Genomic DNA, 17,568 nt, shown 5'->3' on the forward strand with positions numbered 1-17,568 from the left:
ACGTAATGGTTAGGAGGAAAATGTGCTTAGGCGTGTTGTTAAGTTCTGTTAATTGATTTTTGTCGTGAAAAACAAATGCATATTTGAAAGAGTAGCGTTGTTATGGTAGATTTTTATTTGATTTTGACTAACATTCGACTGGGTGATCGGTACAGTGATGGTCAAGTGAAATGCATAAAAATATATTTTATAACTATTCATTATTCTAATATTTGTCTGATGATTCGTAAAATATTCATTCATATTTGAAACGAATAAAGAAAGGTCTATTATGAAAAAAGTGTAAGTGATTGTTATAAAACCTAAGTAGGTAAAGATAATGGAGTTAAAAAGACTACATGTGAAGATATATTTTTATTTTATTTTTATATCACTATTCTTTGTAAAATAATCTCAATGATTTTTAATAAAATAAAAAAATAATAAGCATGTCCATGTAGTCATCAGTAAAAATTAATCTTACGTATTTGGAGGTGACAGCTGGGGGACATTTGCCTTCATTTAATGAAATACTATGAATCTTAATGAAATCAAAATATTAAAAAAAAAATTGCCTCACTCCCTGGAAAAAGCTGAAATGACGTCCCTAGTTCTCGGAAAAATAATGTAAAAAAAATCAATCTCGAAATATTAAAATATGTAATTTCAGTGTAATCATATCGGAATGCAAATTGTGTTTCATAGACATTTTAGAGCTGCATATAATTTCACTAGCGCTTAAATTATATTTTCGCTAGTAAAAATAGTTCGCTAGTAGAGACCAAATCAGCTGACTCTATAGGTCGGTCGATGAGAATATTAATCTCTCGTCGACCGAACAGTTGCGATCTTCGTATAGGTCTCGGTCCAAAATAGATGTGTAGTTCCTGGTGCGTGAATTGAAGAAGAAGCGCAGTTCATGCGCCTAGAACTGCTTGAATTTATTGTGTAATCTTGTCCTTTTTATCACAATTTTAATTCTTAGAGAGGAATCTTATATATAATTGTTCTAAGCCTAATTGCATTAAATAGAGGTCATACACTTTGCCCCCAAGCTCAAATTTATTAGGCATATTGCGAAACTCAGGTCTTAAGAGCTTGCTGCTAATGCGACCTTAGACCGATATTAAAAACGAGAATAGCATTATAATAAAAAAATACAACTTTTTTAAATAATATAAAACACACCTCTAAAAACTCCATATTATATTTTTAATACTACCATATTAATAAGTCGTCAATAATCAAACTGATTTAATTACCACAGTTTTAATATGGCATCAGTGATATAGACAGAATAAAACTAAAATTTAAGTCATCTTGCACATATCTTGCTTTAAATGTATTAATTCATTTTTAGTATCTTCCTGTCCCCAGTTAAGTAGATATATTTTAAAATAATAACTTATGACAGTGGTACCTCGATTTACAAACTTAACTCATTTTCGACTGTGGTTTGCATCTCGAAACTCAAATTCCCATTACATCTTATTGATCACATAAATACTGAAATAAATACATAAATAATCAAATATTACGTGCAGAGTGCGTCGCACACGCCACTCTGCGTTGTATTTCAGATAAATGCGACCTAGTAAGATCAAACACCACTCAGATAAATAGTTTTAGCGCGCGCGCATGCGCAGTGTATTGAAGTTCGTGTCTCAAATCTAGTTTCGTATGTAGAGGTCAAAACGAGATATGAAAACAGTTCGTATCTCGAAAAGTTCGTATGTAGAGCGATTCGTAAGTCGAGGTACCACTGTATATTTTTGTTCATATTTTTAACTATGTAAAAAGATTCTGTATTCTTGCTTAATTTTAGTACCATAACTTCAGTTTAGTAATAGCACATCAACAGCAACTGAAAGAGTATTTTCGACAGTAGAACATTAAATTATATTTGTGAAATTATAAATGGCCTTTTACATAAAAACAATCGTTATACTTATAAGCTTCAAAAACTAACAAAATACAAATTTTCATTAAAAATTACAATATATTCTATGTATAACTGCTATAGAAAAATCATTTGAAAGTGATATGTATGTATACAGTAGCATATAAATCTAAAATACTAGCTTCAAATTAAAATTATTTTGAACACAATATACAGAAATTATATTTCATTAGTACCAGAAAATTTCACTATTTTTCTATTTTCGTTATAAAATACATATCTATAGTTTTAGTTGATGGCACAACATATTTTTGTAAATTTTAATTAAAAATTTAATTTATTTAGCTCTGGATGTTGAGTATAAATGTTTTATTTTATTCTTGATTCAACACTAAACTTTTCACGACCCTAATACAATTTCTAAAATCTCTGTTAAGAACGTAGAAATTGATTAATTTTAAAATATAATACTTAGGAGTAACAAATTTTTATCTGAATATGAGCTATTTTTTCAGTTTATATATCTTAAATTTTCTATGGATCTATGAAGGAATACTCTTTTTTGTATGTATCCTTAAAAAATACAAATTAGCCCATGAAAAAATGGTATAAACATATTGTACTTAAAAAAATTATTTAGTAAACAATTAATTTACCAATTACATCAGTGCTGAACTTTTCTTCACAAAATATACGCTTTTTGTTGAGTTCTGAGATTCATATATGTTATTTGTTTAACTATTTTACTGATCTGATATCTTCCTTCTTCCGTATTGATTCAACTTCTTCAGAAATCAATATATTTTTTCTCTAACTTTTTGCTCTTAAATGGAATTCTAGTTAAATACCCCCAAATCTGCCATTGTCTCAGGAAGATGCTTTAGGTTGTTTTGAGGCATCCTGAAATTATAATAATTTTTAGAAATATTTTATGTTTCTACATCTGCCAAAACGATGTTTGGACTATCATTATAGAAAAGTTTCAATAAAATTTGCATAACTTTATTATCTTATAATATTTAACTAATATTCCAAAATATATGTATCAGTCATGTCCACGAGTTACGTGATGAAAACAATGTACTTCTTCAAAGTATTTCAATTTCTATTAAAAAAATAAATGCATATACCTGATAAAACATTGTGATTAATTAAAGATAGGATTTTTAATCTGTCCCGACCTAGCAAATGTGAGTTTATTTGTATTATTAAATTTGCAACAATTTTAAATCCGGTATAATTTGTGTCATTATTTATAGATACGTGATGTACTCGTAGCCTTGTCAACGTCTCGTAGAATCCAGTCGTACCCCAAGATCAGATCGAGCACTGAAATTTCGGACATCATAACTGAACTAGGCTTGACATGAAGCGGGAAGTGTCGGTCGATGCTCAGTGTACCTCCATTTGATGCGAGTTTGGATTAACTCTCGTGTGTCCAAAGTATCTGATGAAAATTCTTGATGAAATTTCCTAACAAATGTGTATTATATACGCTGGTTGGGGTGGAAGTGGTTCTTTGGCTTTGCCTACTAGTGACGTTTGAACTAATTCCAACGATTCGGGGCTGAAATAGATTGTTATTTTCCGTCAAAGCTTAATCAGCTGAAGATTAGGCAGCACCTGTATCCAGGGTAGCGCATTCCACTGGTTTGTTGACATTTGTAAAGCCATTTAACAGCCTTTGTTTATGGTCCATTTGGGAATGCATTTACCTAAATCGTCAGAACATTCGATTGTCACGTACGGTAGCATAACAAATGAACTTGTGCAGCAAGTCGTAAAGATTATTTAATTTATTACCCTTTTAATTTATATTTACCATTTCCTCACAGGTACGTGCTTCGGACAGTGACTCTTTTAATTTGAAAGTAATATATATTCTAACCTTTTAATATTTTATGCTTTTAATCAAATATTAAATTAAAGCATCCATGAATTCAATAGCTAAAAGTTAATTATTTATGATAAAAATATGTTAAGATCATAAGATCACAGATTTAATGGTAAAAATGATTAGGAAAATATCAGTCATTGCATAAGATGGGATTTGGTTAGGGTTATATATTTACACCACAACGTAATGGAATTTCTCGTTTTATTTTAACAAACACATATAAAGTTGTACAGAATCAGTCATAAAATAAGGTATGTGTGGGTGGCAATTAAATATTAAAAAAAAACAAAAAAAAAATAATGAGCCATGGAAGATCCCATCGGAAGATCCTTATGATCGATTCGTACATTATTCAAATTTACAGTGGAATTACATAGGTGTATGTATACAAAATATGGCTACGTTTAATTGATCGTCATAGTCGTAACTTATAAACATATGACTAATACGACTCGTGTATTAATTTGGCTTATAAACATAGCTTACCGCTTGCGAAAACGAAACGGATCACAGACATACATATATATACTAGTCATATACATATATAATTGGCGTAACGGAAATTACGGTTTTTCCATATAAATAAAAAATTTCGTTACATATAATAAAGTATATCGCAATTGAATAAGAGCACAAAAAAATGCATGCCGTGAGTTATCCAAACTTTATGTATATATAAAAAATGACGACGATGACGGAAACGTCCGAAATGTGGAATCAAGCATTGTATGCCATTTGTGACTTCACTGCACACACACACACGATACAACACTAAAAAGTCTTTGTGAATGATGACGGCGTATTGCCTACGTGAGTCGACGTTTATAGCTCATCGTGATCTGTGTCCTAAAAAAATAATATAAATAGAATTAATAAGAATGCTCTAATTTTAGAAATGAGTGATGAGTCAAGACACTCACTTCCGAGCTTGGTAAGCTACTGAAGTCTTCATTGTCTTCGTCATCGAGATCTTCGTCGTCTTCGGCCGCTGCGGCATCTCCGCTTTCCTTTTCGCTCGCTGCTGCCGCTGCCGCATCTTGCTCAGTCTTCATTTTCTTTTCGGTTTCCTAAAAATATAGATACAAGATTAATACACGTGTCAAAGATAACCGTCATTCTAATTTTTGATACATATTTGTAGGTAAAATCTTTAATAATTTAAGACTGTAATTTTTCTTTTATTTCGACATACATCATTGTCTAGTTATGGAAAAAATTATTAGTATTATATTATACTTTGAAATGTATGTATTATTTTTTTTAATTATAAAGATTTTTTAAACAATATTAATCTAAGAAAAATAGTAATAATGTTGAAAATGAACATTTAAAATATGCATTCATAGAAACATTAAAATTTGCTTTTATTCTGCAGCCCAGTATATGAACAATTTGCAAGGATTTTGGAAGTCTTGGAATGTTCTAGATAATAAATAATAATTTGCAATAAATTGCCTATTTTACAATCAAATTACCTGCATAGCTTTAACTTTCTCGGTTGCGGCCTTGGCAGCTTCTACATCGTCCGTGATGAGGAAGTTGTCGAAGATGGTACCAGCCTTAACTTGCCAAAGATCCAAACCGACTGTGCACATTTCTTTGCGTAGATATAAAGAGTCATCGGCGACATATTCGGGGTTGTCGATCTCGGGGTGGATCCATACACCCTTATAATCGGGATTCTTGATCTAAATAAAAACAATATATTCAAATAACAACTCCCAATATTTAATACAATCATGATGAATCGTATGATACCTGTTTAGGAGACCATTCGCCTTTGTATTCGGGGTTATCGATCATAGGCGGCTCCCATTCGCCGTCCATCTCATCGTCCCAATCTTCAGGTTTGACGGCTTCGGGATCGGCGATGTGTTCAGGTTTCTCCCAATCTTCCGGTTTAGTATCCTCCGGATCGGCAATGGTTTCTTTGTCATCCCAGTCGTCCGGTTTCTTGGCAGCCGGATCCTATAAAAACATTCAATTAAATAAAAATTCATATATAATTATCTAAATATAATTAAAAAATATATATAAATACCTTGATCCTCTTGGGCGGTAAGAAGTCCCAGTCTGCTTCCAAAGTACCGGATTCGACCTTCTCGTTGTCGATCAAGACTTCATAAGTGTTGTCGGGGTTTACGACCAAAGTGTACATATGGGTGTACACGTCATCTTTGCATCTGATGTCTTTGTTAATCAGTAGGTTCTTTCCCTTGTAGCTGAAGATGACGTGCACTTTCTTGGTGCCGGGGCCGCAGATGTCCGGACCGAACATGATCTCGTAGGGGCTCTCTCCGTGCATGTCCTTCTGTTCGAGCTTGCAATCGAACAGCTTCAAGTATCCGCCTCCGCAGTCGATTTCCTGCTCGTGCTTGACGGAGAACTGGATGACCAGTGTCTTACCTTCGTTGGTGAAAGGAGCGACTTTTTTTGAGAGAGCGTAGAATCTAGCATCTTGAGATGTCTTCAATCCTGGAATCGGACAAGTAGTATATAACCAAATGTAGCAATACAAGGTTCAAAAGTCAGTCTTCAACAAAATGAAGACTTTGATTTGATGAATCATCGACTTTCTAACGATATTGCTAAATTTCGAGATTAAAGCGTACCTTTGTCGTTTTCGTCATGGTAGAATTTGCCTGCCGTCAAGACGAACTTTCCAAACTCTTTACCGGGATGTTCGCTGTAGACCCAGTTGCTTTCCCATGAATCTGAAAACAGATTACATATGCAATTATTTAACGTTCGACATGCCTTAATCGATTTAATACAATATTTATATAGTAATTATGATTATGGGATATGGCCTTGCAACATGCGACCATTTTTTCATAGTATTGTATTTTAACATGAGATTTAATCGCTACCACCAACAGACACGATTTAGTTTAATCCATTAATGAGGATTAAACCAAATCAATCATATTTTTAATATAATATATGTATATAAGGTATGGACAATTTTTAATTCGCTCATCTTTTTACTTATTACAGTAAGTTTGATTGTTTTAAATCTGAATAAGGTAGTGATCGATATTTAAAATCCATATTAGAATCGAATCCTTCTAGAATCGAGACAGAAATGCCACGAAAGCGATTTAGAAAGTCCTCCACACACAACCTTTCCGAACCGATGTATCGATTTTCGATCTGATCGATAACAAAATGCAAATTTAAAGAGTGAAAATTAGCCAACCGAAGCCGGCCGGTAATATCGATTATGGCGCGGCCACCATTTTGGGGTTATATTTTGAAAAGGAAAATGGCGCATTCAACTCACCGTCCGCAAAGCCATCTTCGAAGAAAGCTTCAGCGTTGGATTGGCATACTGCCACGGCAAGAACCAGAAACAATCCCGCGAACTTCATGACTGCCACTCGATCCGAACGCCGGCACACGAATGAACGCTACGAGCTCTCGATGTGTCAATTCGCCGCTCTTCGTGCCACGACACTTCCTATTGTTTCCGTCCCGTTTTAGTGCAAGGGTTAAAGTGAGAAGGCGATAGTAGCGTAGGTTCGCGAGCGTAGCGACGCTAGGCACCTCGACGTCGTCGTCGACGCTCTCTCGCTCCGATCGAATAGTCGAGAAAGAGATAGAGATAGGCGAGCGTGTATGTGGACTGTTAAATTTCAGACAGCTGGAGTGATGCTATTGGTCGGGTGCTGACCAATCGCGAGCATACACCGGCACGAGCATTTAACCATAAGAGCTTTAAAGTTGAGCATGGCTATTACTTTTATTTTACAATATTTCGATTATCTTAATATACAGATTGTGAAATCTTTTAAATATTAAACTTCATTGTATAAATAATAAATTTCAGTTTTAAAAACATACTAGGAGCTAAAAAAAATTTCTTCATGGAAATCTTTGTTCAATATAGGAAGCTGAGGAAGCTAAAAAACAGAGACATATAAAGTCTCTTTTTACAGGTAAAATGTAAAAACAGAGCCACCATTAGACAAAATAAGCGCAGTATCTAGAGTAGGGATCGGGAAACTTTTTTAGCTATTACAAAAAAAATATTTCTTTCTTCCGCTGACTTTAGAACATTAAGTTAGAACAAATATATTTGTTTATATTACCCTTCGGATTGTATTTATTAACCATGTATTAAGATAACAATTTGTAAATACTACATTTAAATCATTTTTCCTAGATAAAGATAATGAAAAGTATTTTTTTAAGAACATAATTGAATTTGGTCGCATAGCGAAAATTGTTGGTTATTTTAATTTTAAATTACATACCAAAAATGCCATTTTATTTAATAAAATACAGTTTTATTTGAATAAAAAAATAATCAATTTCCCGAGATTATTGTGTTTTTGTTTTTTTTTATAGAAAAATTAAAACAATGGTCGCTAAATGCCACTTGTTTACGCTTGCCATACTTATGAAACTCTAAATCGGAACAGATAAACAAATTAAATAAAGATTATCTCGGAAATTTTTACATTTTGCGATACTGAGATATGCTAGGCTGGAATGCAAGATACTGGTGAAAGAAAAAAAGGGGCATAAAAGAAGAAAAAAATAGTATTACGTAAGGTAACTAGACGTCCTCCTTGGAGGATTGTCTTCCTTGAACAAAAATGTACGAGGTGACATTTTTTTAACTATTGCAGCATCCCTAAATGAACAAATAATTTTGAAATTAATTTTTTAGCAATTTCTTCTCCTGTATCATCCTCAAATAAATTTTTTCCAAATTAACTTTTTTTAGCACTCGCGGCAATTTATCCGCCTCGAACAAAAACATCCGAGATGACCTTTTTACTTTAGTGTTTTCCTTTGATATATTCCAAATTTAGTCACTTTATATTAATGCTTTATTCTATACTTTTTAACTCATATTTAATTGGTTGATTATATTTACACAATAAAAACTAAATTTCAAGACGCGATTAACAGTTACGCACCGACAATTTTTTAACCGCATTGTGCATTTTTTGCTAGTTGTAATTATTATCCGTACAATGCGTATATTTGGAATATAATATTCCCCTAAAAAAATATCGGATATCTTATTAATAAATTAGCATAATATTTCAAGAAAATTGTATTATTGATTTTAGAAACATGGACTTTGAAATTAAACATAAATTAAAAAAAATATTTACAGAAAGAAAGTTATTAATTTTGTAAAAAAATATCGTGTATTATTGTAGCTCACACAAAAATGTGCATTTGCAAATTATTTAGATTTTTTAGTATTATTGATCGAACATTTTTTAAAATTATCATTATACTACTTTCGTCAATTACCACACGATTTTATTTTTACATCCATTTCTAGTAATATACCATGTTTTTCAGAAACTTTTTTAGGTGGCTTGCCAGCCACGTTCAAACATATAATAACCTATAATACAATTTGAAATATCAAAAAATAAAATTATTAATTGCAAAAAATATACAATATTTTTTTTTATGAATTTAGAAAATATTTAAAAAAAAAAAGTTTTTAGATCGATTTTATTTGACGATGTTTAAACAAATATCTAGATATTTCTACAGCAAGCATTCGTATAATTTTTCAGGCACAATAGTGAAATCAGATGCCTAAATCATGGCAAAACTATGTTTTTTTTACAGATTGTCACATAGTTTTAACCAGATTTCCAAAAAAAATTAATCTTGTAAATATTTCGATCTATTCCGCCAATTTGTTTCAATATGACGGCTATTTAAATATTAATAGCTTCTAAAAAGAGTGATTATTGTGCACCTTATTTTTAATAAAATAAATTTATTACACGCTAAGTACGTTTTTGTCCAATGTGCGATAAGAACTAATAAGTTTTTGTAATAACAGATATCTTGTTATAATCTTGAAGTCATTAACTGCATAATATTACGTTTTTTAAATCTAAAGTAGTTATAAAATAAAAATAATGGTAAATTTTGTTGAAAACAGATACTATAATTTCTTTGTGCACAATTCAAGTTGCAAAAACCATTCAAGATGTTAGGTAAATTTATATAGTCTTGAAAGTTTCTCCTAAAACTAAAAGCATTAAGTATTGTAAGGGCTATGATGAATCCTACATAAGAAAATAGATAAGTAGTGACACAATTTATTAGGTATTTTTGCTTTGAGCGACTATAGTACTGTTGTGAGCAATGAAGTACACTCATACCTCGCTATACGGCCGCTCTTTATACGGCATTTCGCTATAACGGCCTTCTTCAATTAAGGCACGTTTTCGATATACGGCCTAAAATGTTTTGCTATAACGGCAAAAAAAAACTTTTTTTCGATGTCGATTTTAAAAAAAATTTAAAAATAGATTTAATTTGCATAATTTGAAAATGAAAGGTGAAGCAGCTAGCGCCGATGAGGCCGCATCTAAGGAATATCCCAACATTTTAAAGGGAATTATTGAAAGAGGTGGTTATAAACCTGAACAAGTGTTGTGAAACAGGGCTTTATTGGAAGCGAATGCCTGATCGAACGTACATTTCAAAAACCGAAAAATCTGCGCCTGGTTATAAGGTGTCTAAAGAACGATTAACTTTGCTACTTGGTGGAACTGCCGCGGGTGATTTTAAGCTAAAACACTTTTAATATATTTGTCCGAAAATCCAAGGCCTCTTAAAGGAATAAATAAAAATCAATTACCCGTCATATGGAGATCCAACAAGAGAGCTTGGATGACTAAAGCTACTTTTGAGGATTGGTTCAAAAATCACTTTTGTACAGAAGTGAAAAAATATTTGCGAGACAATAACTTAAGCAACAAGGCTTTGCTAATTTTTGATAATGCATCAGGGCATCCTACTAAATTATCCGAACTATCTGAAGATGTCACGATTGAATACCTTCCGAAAAATACAACAGCTCTGATCCAACCAATGGATCAGGGTGCAATAGCCACTTTTAAGGCATATTACCTACGCCGAACTTTCCGACAACTTGTAAGGGAAACCGAATGTAAATCTTAAATTAAAACATTTTGGAAAAACTATAACATCAAGGATGCTGTTGACAGCATCAGTGAACCATGGAAGGAATTAAAATTAACCACGTTTGGAAAAAAATATGGCCAGAATGTGTAAAAAGTACTGATGCAGAAGTTAATTGCCTTCCTGAAATTAGGCAAAACATTTTGGATCTAGCACATGATCTCGGCTTTGAACGAACGTGATGTGCTTGATTTACTTGAAGCTGATAGGGAACCCCTTTCATTTGAGGAACTCATTCAGTTGCAAGCAGAACCGGCATTTGATGAAGAGACAGAGCCTGTTGTATCCAAACAGCTAACATCAAAAAATTTGTCGAAAGCTTTTTCCTATTTCGAACAAGGAATAAACATCCTCCTTGAAAACGATCCTGACGTCGAACGCAGCGCTAAAGTTTCTCGAGGAATTAACTCAGCCATTAGCTGTTATTAATCACTGAAGAACGAAATAGACAAAAAGGCAAGACAAACAACGTTGGACAATTTTTTTAAGCCAGGCCCATCTTTACCAGCGAAAAATGAGGACGACAGTGATCTGCAGGTTACTATTTCTTCATCGTCTTCAGATTAAAGCCTTTTAAAAAAAAATATGTATGTATACATACACATATTTTATGTAACATGAAGTTGTTTCATTTTTGTTTATGGATTATTGTTGGTTTTTGTAGTCTGTTATTATTTTATGTACAAATGTATGTACTTGTTATGCATGTATTTTTGATTTAAATGAAATAAAAAGATAAAATGCAATTTAAATGATAAACCATATTACATATTTATCAAATTTGGAACCGATCCCATTGAATTTGTATTAGAATAATTGATTCGTTATACAGCTTTTCGCTTAGCGGCCAAGTTTCGTGGAACGTATCTAGGCCGTAAAGCGAGGTATGGGTGTAGATAAAACTATAGAAGCAAATTATGTCAAAAATCATTAAAGAAAACAATTAGAAATATTTATGCTTTATGTAACTGTTTAAATGCAAGTAAAATAAATTAAAAAACAAGTTTTTCATGTGCATTTTATTTCATAAATAAAATCATTCTTTCACAGCGAAATGTTCGTTAAAGTCATAATCATCGTCCTTTCCATTTTCATCTTCAATACCAAACGATTCTAGCGTTCCTGCCAAAGCTTCTGTCTTCTTTTCTAAGCGAACTATCTCTTTCTTCTTTTTTTTCAACTCCTTCTTTCTGCGTTTTCCAATCTGCATATTACCTTCCAGTTCCATTTCCGGATCAATTTTGCCTTTCCTCTTCCTGTCCCTTTTAATATTTTTCTTATTAGCCGTTATATTGACTGATGCGGATATCAACGTATTTTCATCATCAACCTGCATAGGTATGGCAGTTTGCGGTCCTTCAGAGGTAACCTTAAAATATCATTTATTAATAAAAAATATAATGTAAAAATAATATATGAACATACCTGCATCGATGAGTTTAATTCAGGGTTCTTCAACGTTCCCAACATTTCCGTTTCCATCTGCTCGAAGCTGTTTATATCAAATTCTTTAGCAATGCTCGATACAATTTTAGCATCTAATTGAATTTCGTTCTCGTTTGCTTCTTCTGGGGGTAATGTGTAATACTTAATTTTACCAGTGTTCCAATCTTCAAGCAATATTCTAGCCGCTGAAACTATATCAGGTATACCGCCTTTTTTGAAGCGGCCCATTCCCATCGCCAGTTTTGCAAAGAAGTCCTATAAAATATAATTAATAATAAGATATACAAGGTAATTGAAAATATGTATAATCATAAAGTACCTGAGGTGAATCATAGTTGTTTAAATTATAAAGTTCCATTACAACGTTCTTGTTAGCTCTTTGTAGAATGGCTGAAGCCGGTGTGATAGGATCTTTGAGACTCCCGACTTTAATGGCATTCTTTAAAGCAACGACATCGTCGGCTCCTTGAGAATTACTCGAAAATACAATACCAGGACTGTCTAATAGTTTTATCTTTGAGTCTAATTGTACTGTTTGCATTTGTCTGTGAAATAGAAGAGATTTATTAAGTTAATAACTTTCTATACTTTCATAATGTTTCACTAAATCATTGCGTAAAACTATTATTTACTTTGTAACTCCTGGTGTGCTTCCAACGTTGCAAGCCCTCGACCTTTTAAGACTGTTTATAATTGAGCTTTTACCAACATTAGGTAAACCCACAATACCTACAGTTATGGACGTTTTGATGCCTTTATTTCTGCAATAATTTCCTAATAACGACATCAACAGTTCAGCTCCAACACAAGCGGAATCTATAAGAATAAAAATAACAATTAATAAATGATGATTGTTAGATTAGCAATATTTTATTTATTTTATACTTTTCATTATTTTCTGGTCTTTCTTGGCTTTCGACATTTTCTTTCTGCCTAATTTAGACTGCTGATCTTGCGTAGACGCTTTAAACGCCACTGCCGGCACTGATTTTCGCAAATATTTCAACCAAAGATCTAAATTTTCACGCGGAACCAAATCAGCTTTGTTCAAAACCATTACCAGTCTTTTGTTTCCGGGTGCATCTCTCACAGCCTGCTCCACTTGAAGACACCGAGTACCTGAATTAAATAAATGTAAAGTTAGATCAAAACGTAAATTTTATTTATATATTAAAATAAAAAAAAACAATATTTACCGAGTGGATCTCGTGAATCTACAACCTCCAACACAACATCGGCTTCCTGTATCACCTTTTTGAACTCTTTATAGTAAGCTTTAAGCGAGTTTTCCTTCTTTTTGTCTTTACTGAATTGTTCGCTAGGATCAATGACATCGGGAGTGATTGCTTCATGGATTTTACCTCTCAAATCTGCACTGTTTATCTAAATTTATAAATAAAATATGTTTAACAGCGTTATATGAAAGTAACTCGCCTGAACTAAAAGTTGAATAGTACCAATTGCTCCATTCCACCTTTCTTCAAATTATCCTTCTGCTTATCTTTAGATGTTTTGCGTTCATTTGCAATTTGCTCTTTCTTTGCTTGCCTCTCAGCCTCCTTCTGTAACTTCATAGTCTCAACTTCTTTGAGAATCTCATCTTTGAACGGGCAAATATTCGGAATAATAACAGGCTTGTTTTTCTTGCCTCTTTTAGGATTCTTTTTCTTCTCTTTAAGAATTTTTCTATTATGATCCCTGACCTTCTTTTCTACTTTGTATCTTATGGAAGCTTTGACTCGCTTGGATTTCTTATCTAAAATACATATTTGACATTATAAAACAGAATAAGAGCATATATTTATTGTTAAAATAGTGTATGTGTATATTATATAATAATACAAATTAAATTATATTAAAGAATATAACTTACTTAGACACAATTTCGCCATTTTGATGCGCGAAACTGTATATGAAGAAACCTAACCCTACTTAATAAACACGCATGGACCCGAACACAATTGACAGGTGGGCCTTGGCGCAAAATTATTCGGCCATATCTATATAGGAGTAAATATAAATATGCAATATTAGTATAATCAATTTAAATTGTTAATTTAATACTATAAATATGCAATATTTCATATTTTAAAAATAAAGTTTAATTCAAATTGATTAATATTTTTTTTAAATAAAAAAGTAAAATAATAGATTCACTGATTATTGAAAAAAATATTGTTAAATTTTCACTATAAATAATAATTTGTATGTATATTTATAAACAAAAAAATAATAGAAAATAATGTATAAAACATATTTATTAAATTTGTATCTTGTATTTGTTTACATTAGCATGTAAAAATTCTATATGATAATTAGTTTTGGCCATTTTCAAACTCTCTAAATAGAAATAAAAGAAAAACATCTATCCTTCTTCGGTTACACGAGATTCAGCATTTGGCAGTCTAAAACCACCTGACAATCCCAGGGCCGTATTGTAAAAATATATATGAATACATTTTAAAATAATTTACTTTTATATATTTTATTTTTCGGATATTTATTGTTGTTGATAAGATTTACATAGTATTAAAACAAATAAAACATATTTTTTTTGTACTTTAGATTCAGTTGATTATCTGATAAGTATTTCATAAATATTGTCGAAATACTTGATTGTTTGAAATATAAAGCATTATGCATTATCTTCGAATATATTACACAAACATTGAGCTACAAAATTGTGGACTGCATGCGGTCCGTTAAACTTTTTTGTTTGATGGACTTTTTTTTTTATCAATCAAAGGAGCAATTGGTAAAAGTATTTTTTTCTTTTTAAAACTTTTTATAAATAGTTTTCACACAAAGACTTGAAAAAGTATTTTTTGTTCACACCAGATTCTATATTATTCTATGAAATGGTGTTTACTATACTTACATTTTAAAACTTTGTAGAATTAAGACATATATATATAATATTTCAGCACTACTTGGCAAAATTTCGGCCTACAAGATAGTATAGGGATTTTTGCTGTTACAAAATATGCGTATGAACATATCTAATAATTATGTAAGCAACAGTTCCCTGCGATAAACTTTAGTTATTTTCTTATTTTGTATTCAGAAGTAATATCTACACACAATCATATACAATTATATAACAAATTGTATATCGATATATTTTTGTTTTAATTATATACATATTTTAATTATTTAACGTTTTGCATGTAGGTAGAGTAGAAGTTTAATTTTATTTAATCGAATGTAGTAAACATTGATTTTTTAGCAAATGGCACGGCAATGTTGTAAAAAATTGACCAACTCCGACTTCTTTTTAATCCTTTCCACCCCGACTAATGATTTTTTAATTGTTTTTCGTGCGCGATATGTTTTAAGTCGGTAATATAAAGTAAACAAAAATTATTATGCACTTAATCAAATACCCAACAACAGCCAACCTGCCACAATGGCGCGGCACTAATCCAAGCGAATGACACCCAGGGTAATGTTTTACATTGGCCATGTTTACATATGACATATTAGAAATAGTAGGTATTCACTAATTACTTTCACACCTAATTCTCTAACACATCATCTAACTCACATTCTGTCATAAAAATTCAGAACTCGACAACATTTCCAATATGTATAGAAAAATAACGTAAATTGTGTAGCAAAAATTATTAATTATTTATTGTTCTCTTTTCTTTGTTGTTATTTACACGAAAATAATTAAAAATAAATTTAATATTTTAAGATTATTGTTAATTATTGTTATAGTTGGAGTCGGGAAAAATTTTCAACGATTCCACTGCCCTGCTTTTTCCCCTGATTTTTTTAACAGTGCTAGTATTTTTTTTATTTTTTTTATATAGCTACTATTTTGAAACAAGATGGCGGTTCAAGCTGGCTAACGAACTTAACTGTGATGCAAGATATATTTTTAAAACAGGTTTCATTTCAATTTGATTAAAACTATACCAGTCATCGTGTCATAAAATTCGTTGAATGTATAATAAATATATAGATAAGCAAAATTTTAGATTCTAAGCTTTAATGAAAATATCTTGATTTTTTCATTACTTTTTTATCTCCCGTTGTACCCTGACAGACGTAAACCCAATATGTTACAATTGGACAAATGTACTTATACCATCTAGGTAAGTGAATCAGATATAGTGAATACTTAGAAGTAAATATTACTTACTAGAATTTTCAGTCTGGGAATCAGTGACATCTATATAGTTAATTATAAAATCTTATGTGTATTATAATCAATAGATTTCACTTTGCTATGGCCGGTTTTTAGCGCATTTTTATAAATAAAATTCGAGTCTGTTATCATGGTTCGAACCATTCTAGACTAAAGTAAGAATCGACGATTTTCAACATTTTATTAGTTTGATTTAATTTACTACTTTTGTGTATTAGTATGTTTTATTAATTTATTTTAACGCTTTTCTATTATTAAATTTCCTTAATTTATTATCCATATTTTTTATATAATATTTGGCTTTTGTGGATTTTTTAAATCAATTCAGAGGCTCTCAATATTTTATAATACAAATATTTTTTGTTCGGATCATTTATTTCGTACTCTTTAATTTACTAATATTATTTTCTATAAAAATCATTTACATTAAATTAATTTTTTTTTTTTATAATTATAATGTTTTTTATTTCTTATATGTAAATATATCACTATCTGGAGTACCTCAGTGAAAGATCGATCGCCGTACATGTACGGTGATACCACTCAAAGAGTTAATCCCCACGAAAGAGTATAATATGTACTCGCCAAAAATCGACATATTGACATTTTCTCGTGCACATACGTAAGGGACAATACATACCTGTTGAAGTGATTTGTTTTTATCCTTTTATCATGTTTTTAGTTATTTGTGTATATGTATGTGTGTATACACACACTCACACATACACACATGTATTTGAATATACGTATACGTATGTATATATGTATGTAGATATTTGTGCGTATTTTTTAAATTTTAATGTATTTTAAGTTTTTATCGTGCTAACCAGTCAGATCACGATGGTCTTAATTTAAATAAATAAATAAAAAAAATAGTCCTATTTTTCACTTCTTACAGCTATTATTATTCGAAAAAGTTAGGGATTTTGAAAAGTTTTTTTGCGAAAAAAGTCAGTCATTAAGCGGTTTTAAACAATGCTTATTAAGTTTGCTAAAATTAATAACAATATTTTGAGAAATAAACAAAAAAATATCGTTATTCGCCCAAATAAGTATTTATTTTTCTTTGATTAAAATTTAATTATTTGATATTTAAAATCAGTGATTGTAGAAAGATTGCGTACCGCATTATAATTTATTTATTTCTTCAAAGTTGGATGATGCAATACTGCTATTATAGAGATGTATAATAATAAGAGATATATTAATAATTAATTA

The 17,568-nt window shown here is 31.1% G+C and overlaps 2 protein-coding genes across 2 annotated transcripts; both read right to left on the bottom strand.

The window, feature by feature from the left end:
* Nucleotides 1-3,960: 3,960 nt before the first annotated feature.
* Nucleotides 3,961-7,181, bottom strand: Calr (calreticulin). Its single transcript, XM_088195009.1, has 7 exons — nucleotides 7,060-7,181; nucleotides 6,389-6,490; nucleotides 5,818-6,251; nucleotides 5,535-5,744; nucleotides 5,252-5,464; nucleotides 4,697-4,843; nucleotides 3,961-4,622 (listed from the first exon to the last, which is right to left on the bottom strand). The coding sequence occupies exons 1-7, from the start codon at nucleotides 7,145-7,147 to the stop codon at nucleotides 4,599-4,601; spliced, it is 1,218 nt and encodes a 405-aa protein (XP_088051135.1). The 5' UTR covers nucleotides 7,148-7,181; the 3' UTR covers nucleotides 3,961-4,598.
* Nucleotides 7,182-11,755: 4,574 nt separating this feature from the next.
* On the bottom strand, nucleotides 11,756-14,167 carry Ns1 (Nucleostemin 1). The gene is made up of 8 exons (XM_088196211.1): nucleotides 14,071-14,167; nucleotides 13,655-13,953; nucleotides 13,394-13,580; nucleotides 13,083-13,316; nucleotides 12,830-13,013; nucleotides 12,517-12,742; nucleotides 12,177-12,452; nucleotides 11,756-12,120 (listed from the first exon to the last, which is right to left on the bottom strand). Exons 1-8 carry the CDS (start codon nucleotides 14,087-14,089, stop codon nucleotides 11,788-11,790), a joined length of 1,758 nt encoding a protein of 585 aa, XP_088052337.1. The 5' UTR covers nucleotides 14,090-14,167; the 3' UTR covers nucleotides 11,756-11,787.
* Between the last annotated feature and the right edge of the window lie 3,401 nt (nucleotides 14,168-17,568).

This window comes from Plectrocnemia conspersa, unplaced genomic scaffold (assembly GCF_051122295.1).
Source record: "Plectrocnemia conspersa isolate PC_06_02 unplaced genomic scaffold, ASM5112229v1 ptg000010l, whole genome shotgun sequence".
NCBI lineage: Eukaryota > Metazoa > Arthropoda > Insecta > Trichoptera > Polycentropodidae > Plectrocnemia > Plectrocnemia conspersa.

Excerpts from the sequence above, each read along its gene's own strand:
- Calr (XM_088195009.1), bottom strand. The coding sequence starts at position 7,147 with ATGAAGTTCGCGGGATTGTTTCTGGTTCTTGCCGTGGCAGTATGCCAA. Across the intron at positions 5,745-5,817 it reads TACCGCCCAAGAGGATCAAG|GATCCGGCTGCCAAGAAACC; the intron begins GTATTTATATAT and ends ATGTTTTTATAG. Across the intron at positions 4,623-4,696 it reads GTAGCTTACCAAGCTCGGAA|GACACAGATCACGATGAGCT; the intron begins GTGAGTGTCTTG and ends TTATTTTTTTAG.
- Ns1 (XM_088196211.1), bottom strand. Across the intron at positions 12,743-12,829 it reads AGCACACCAGGAGTTACAAA|ACAAATGCAAACAGTACAAT; the intron begins GTAAATAATAGT and ends TCTATTTCACAG. Across the intron at positions 12,121-12,176 it reads AATTAAACTCATCGATGCAG|GTTACCTCTGAAGGACCGCA; the intron begins GTATGTTCATAT and ends TGATATTTTAAG.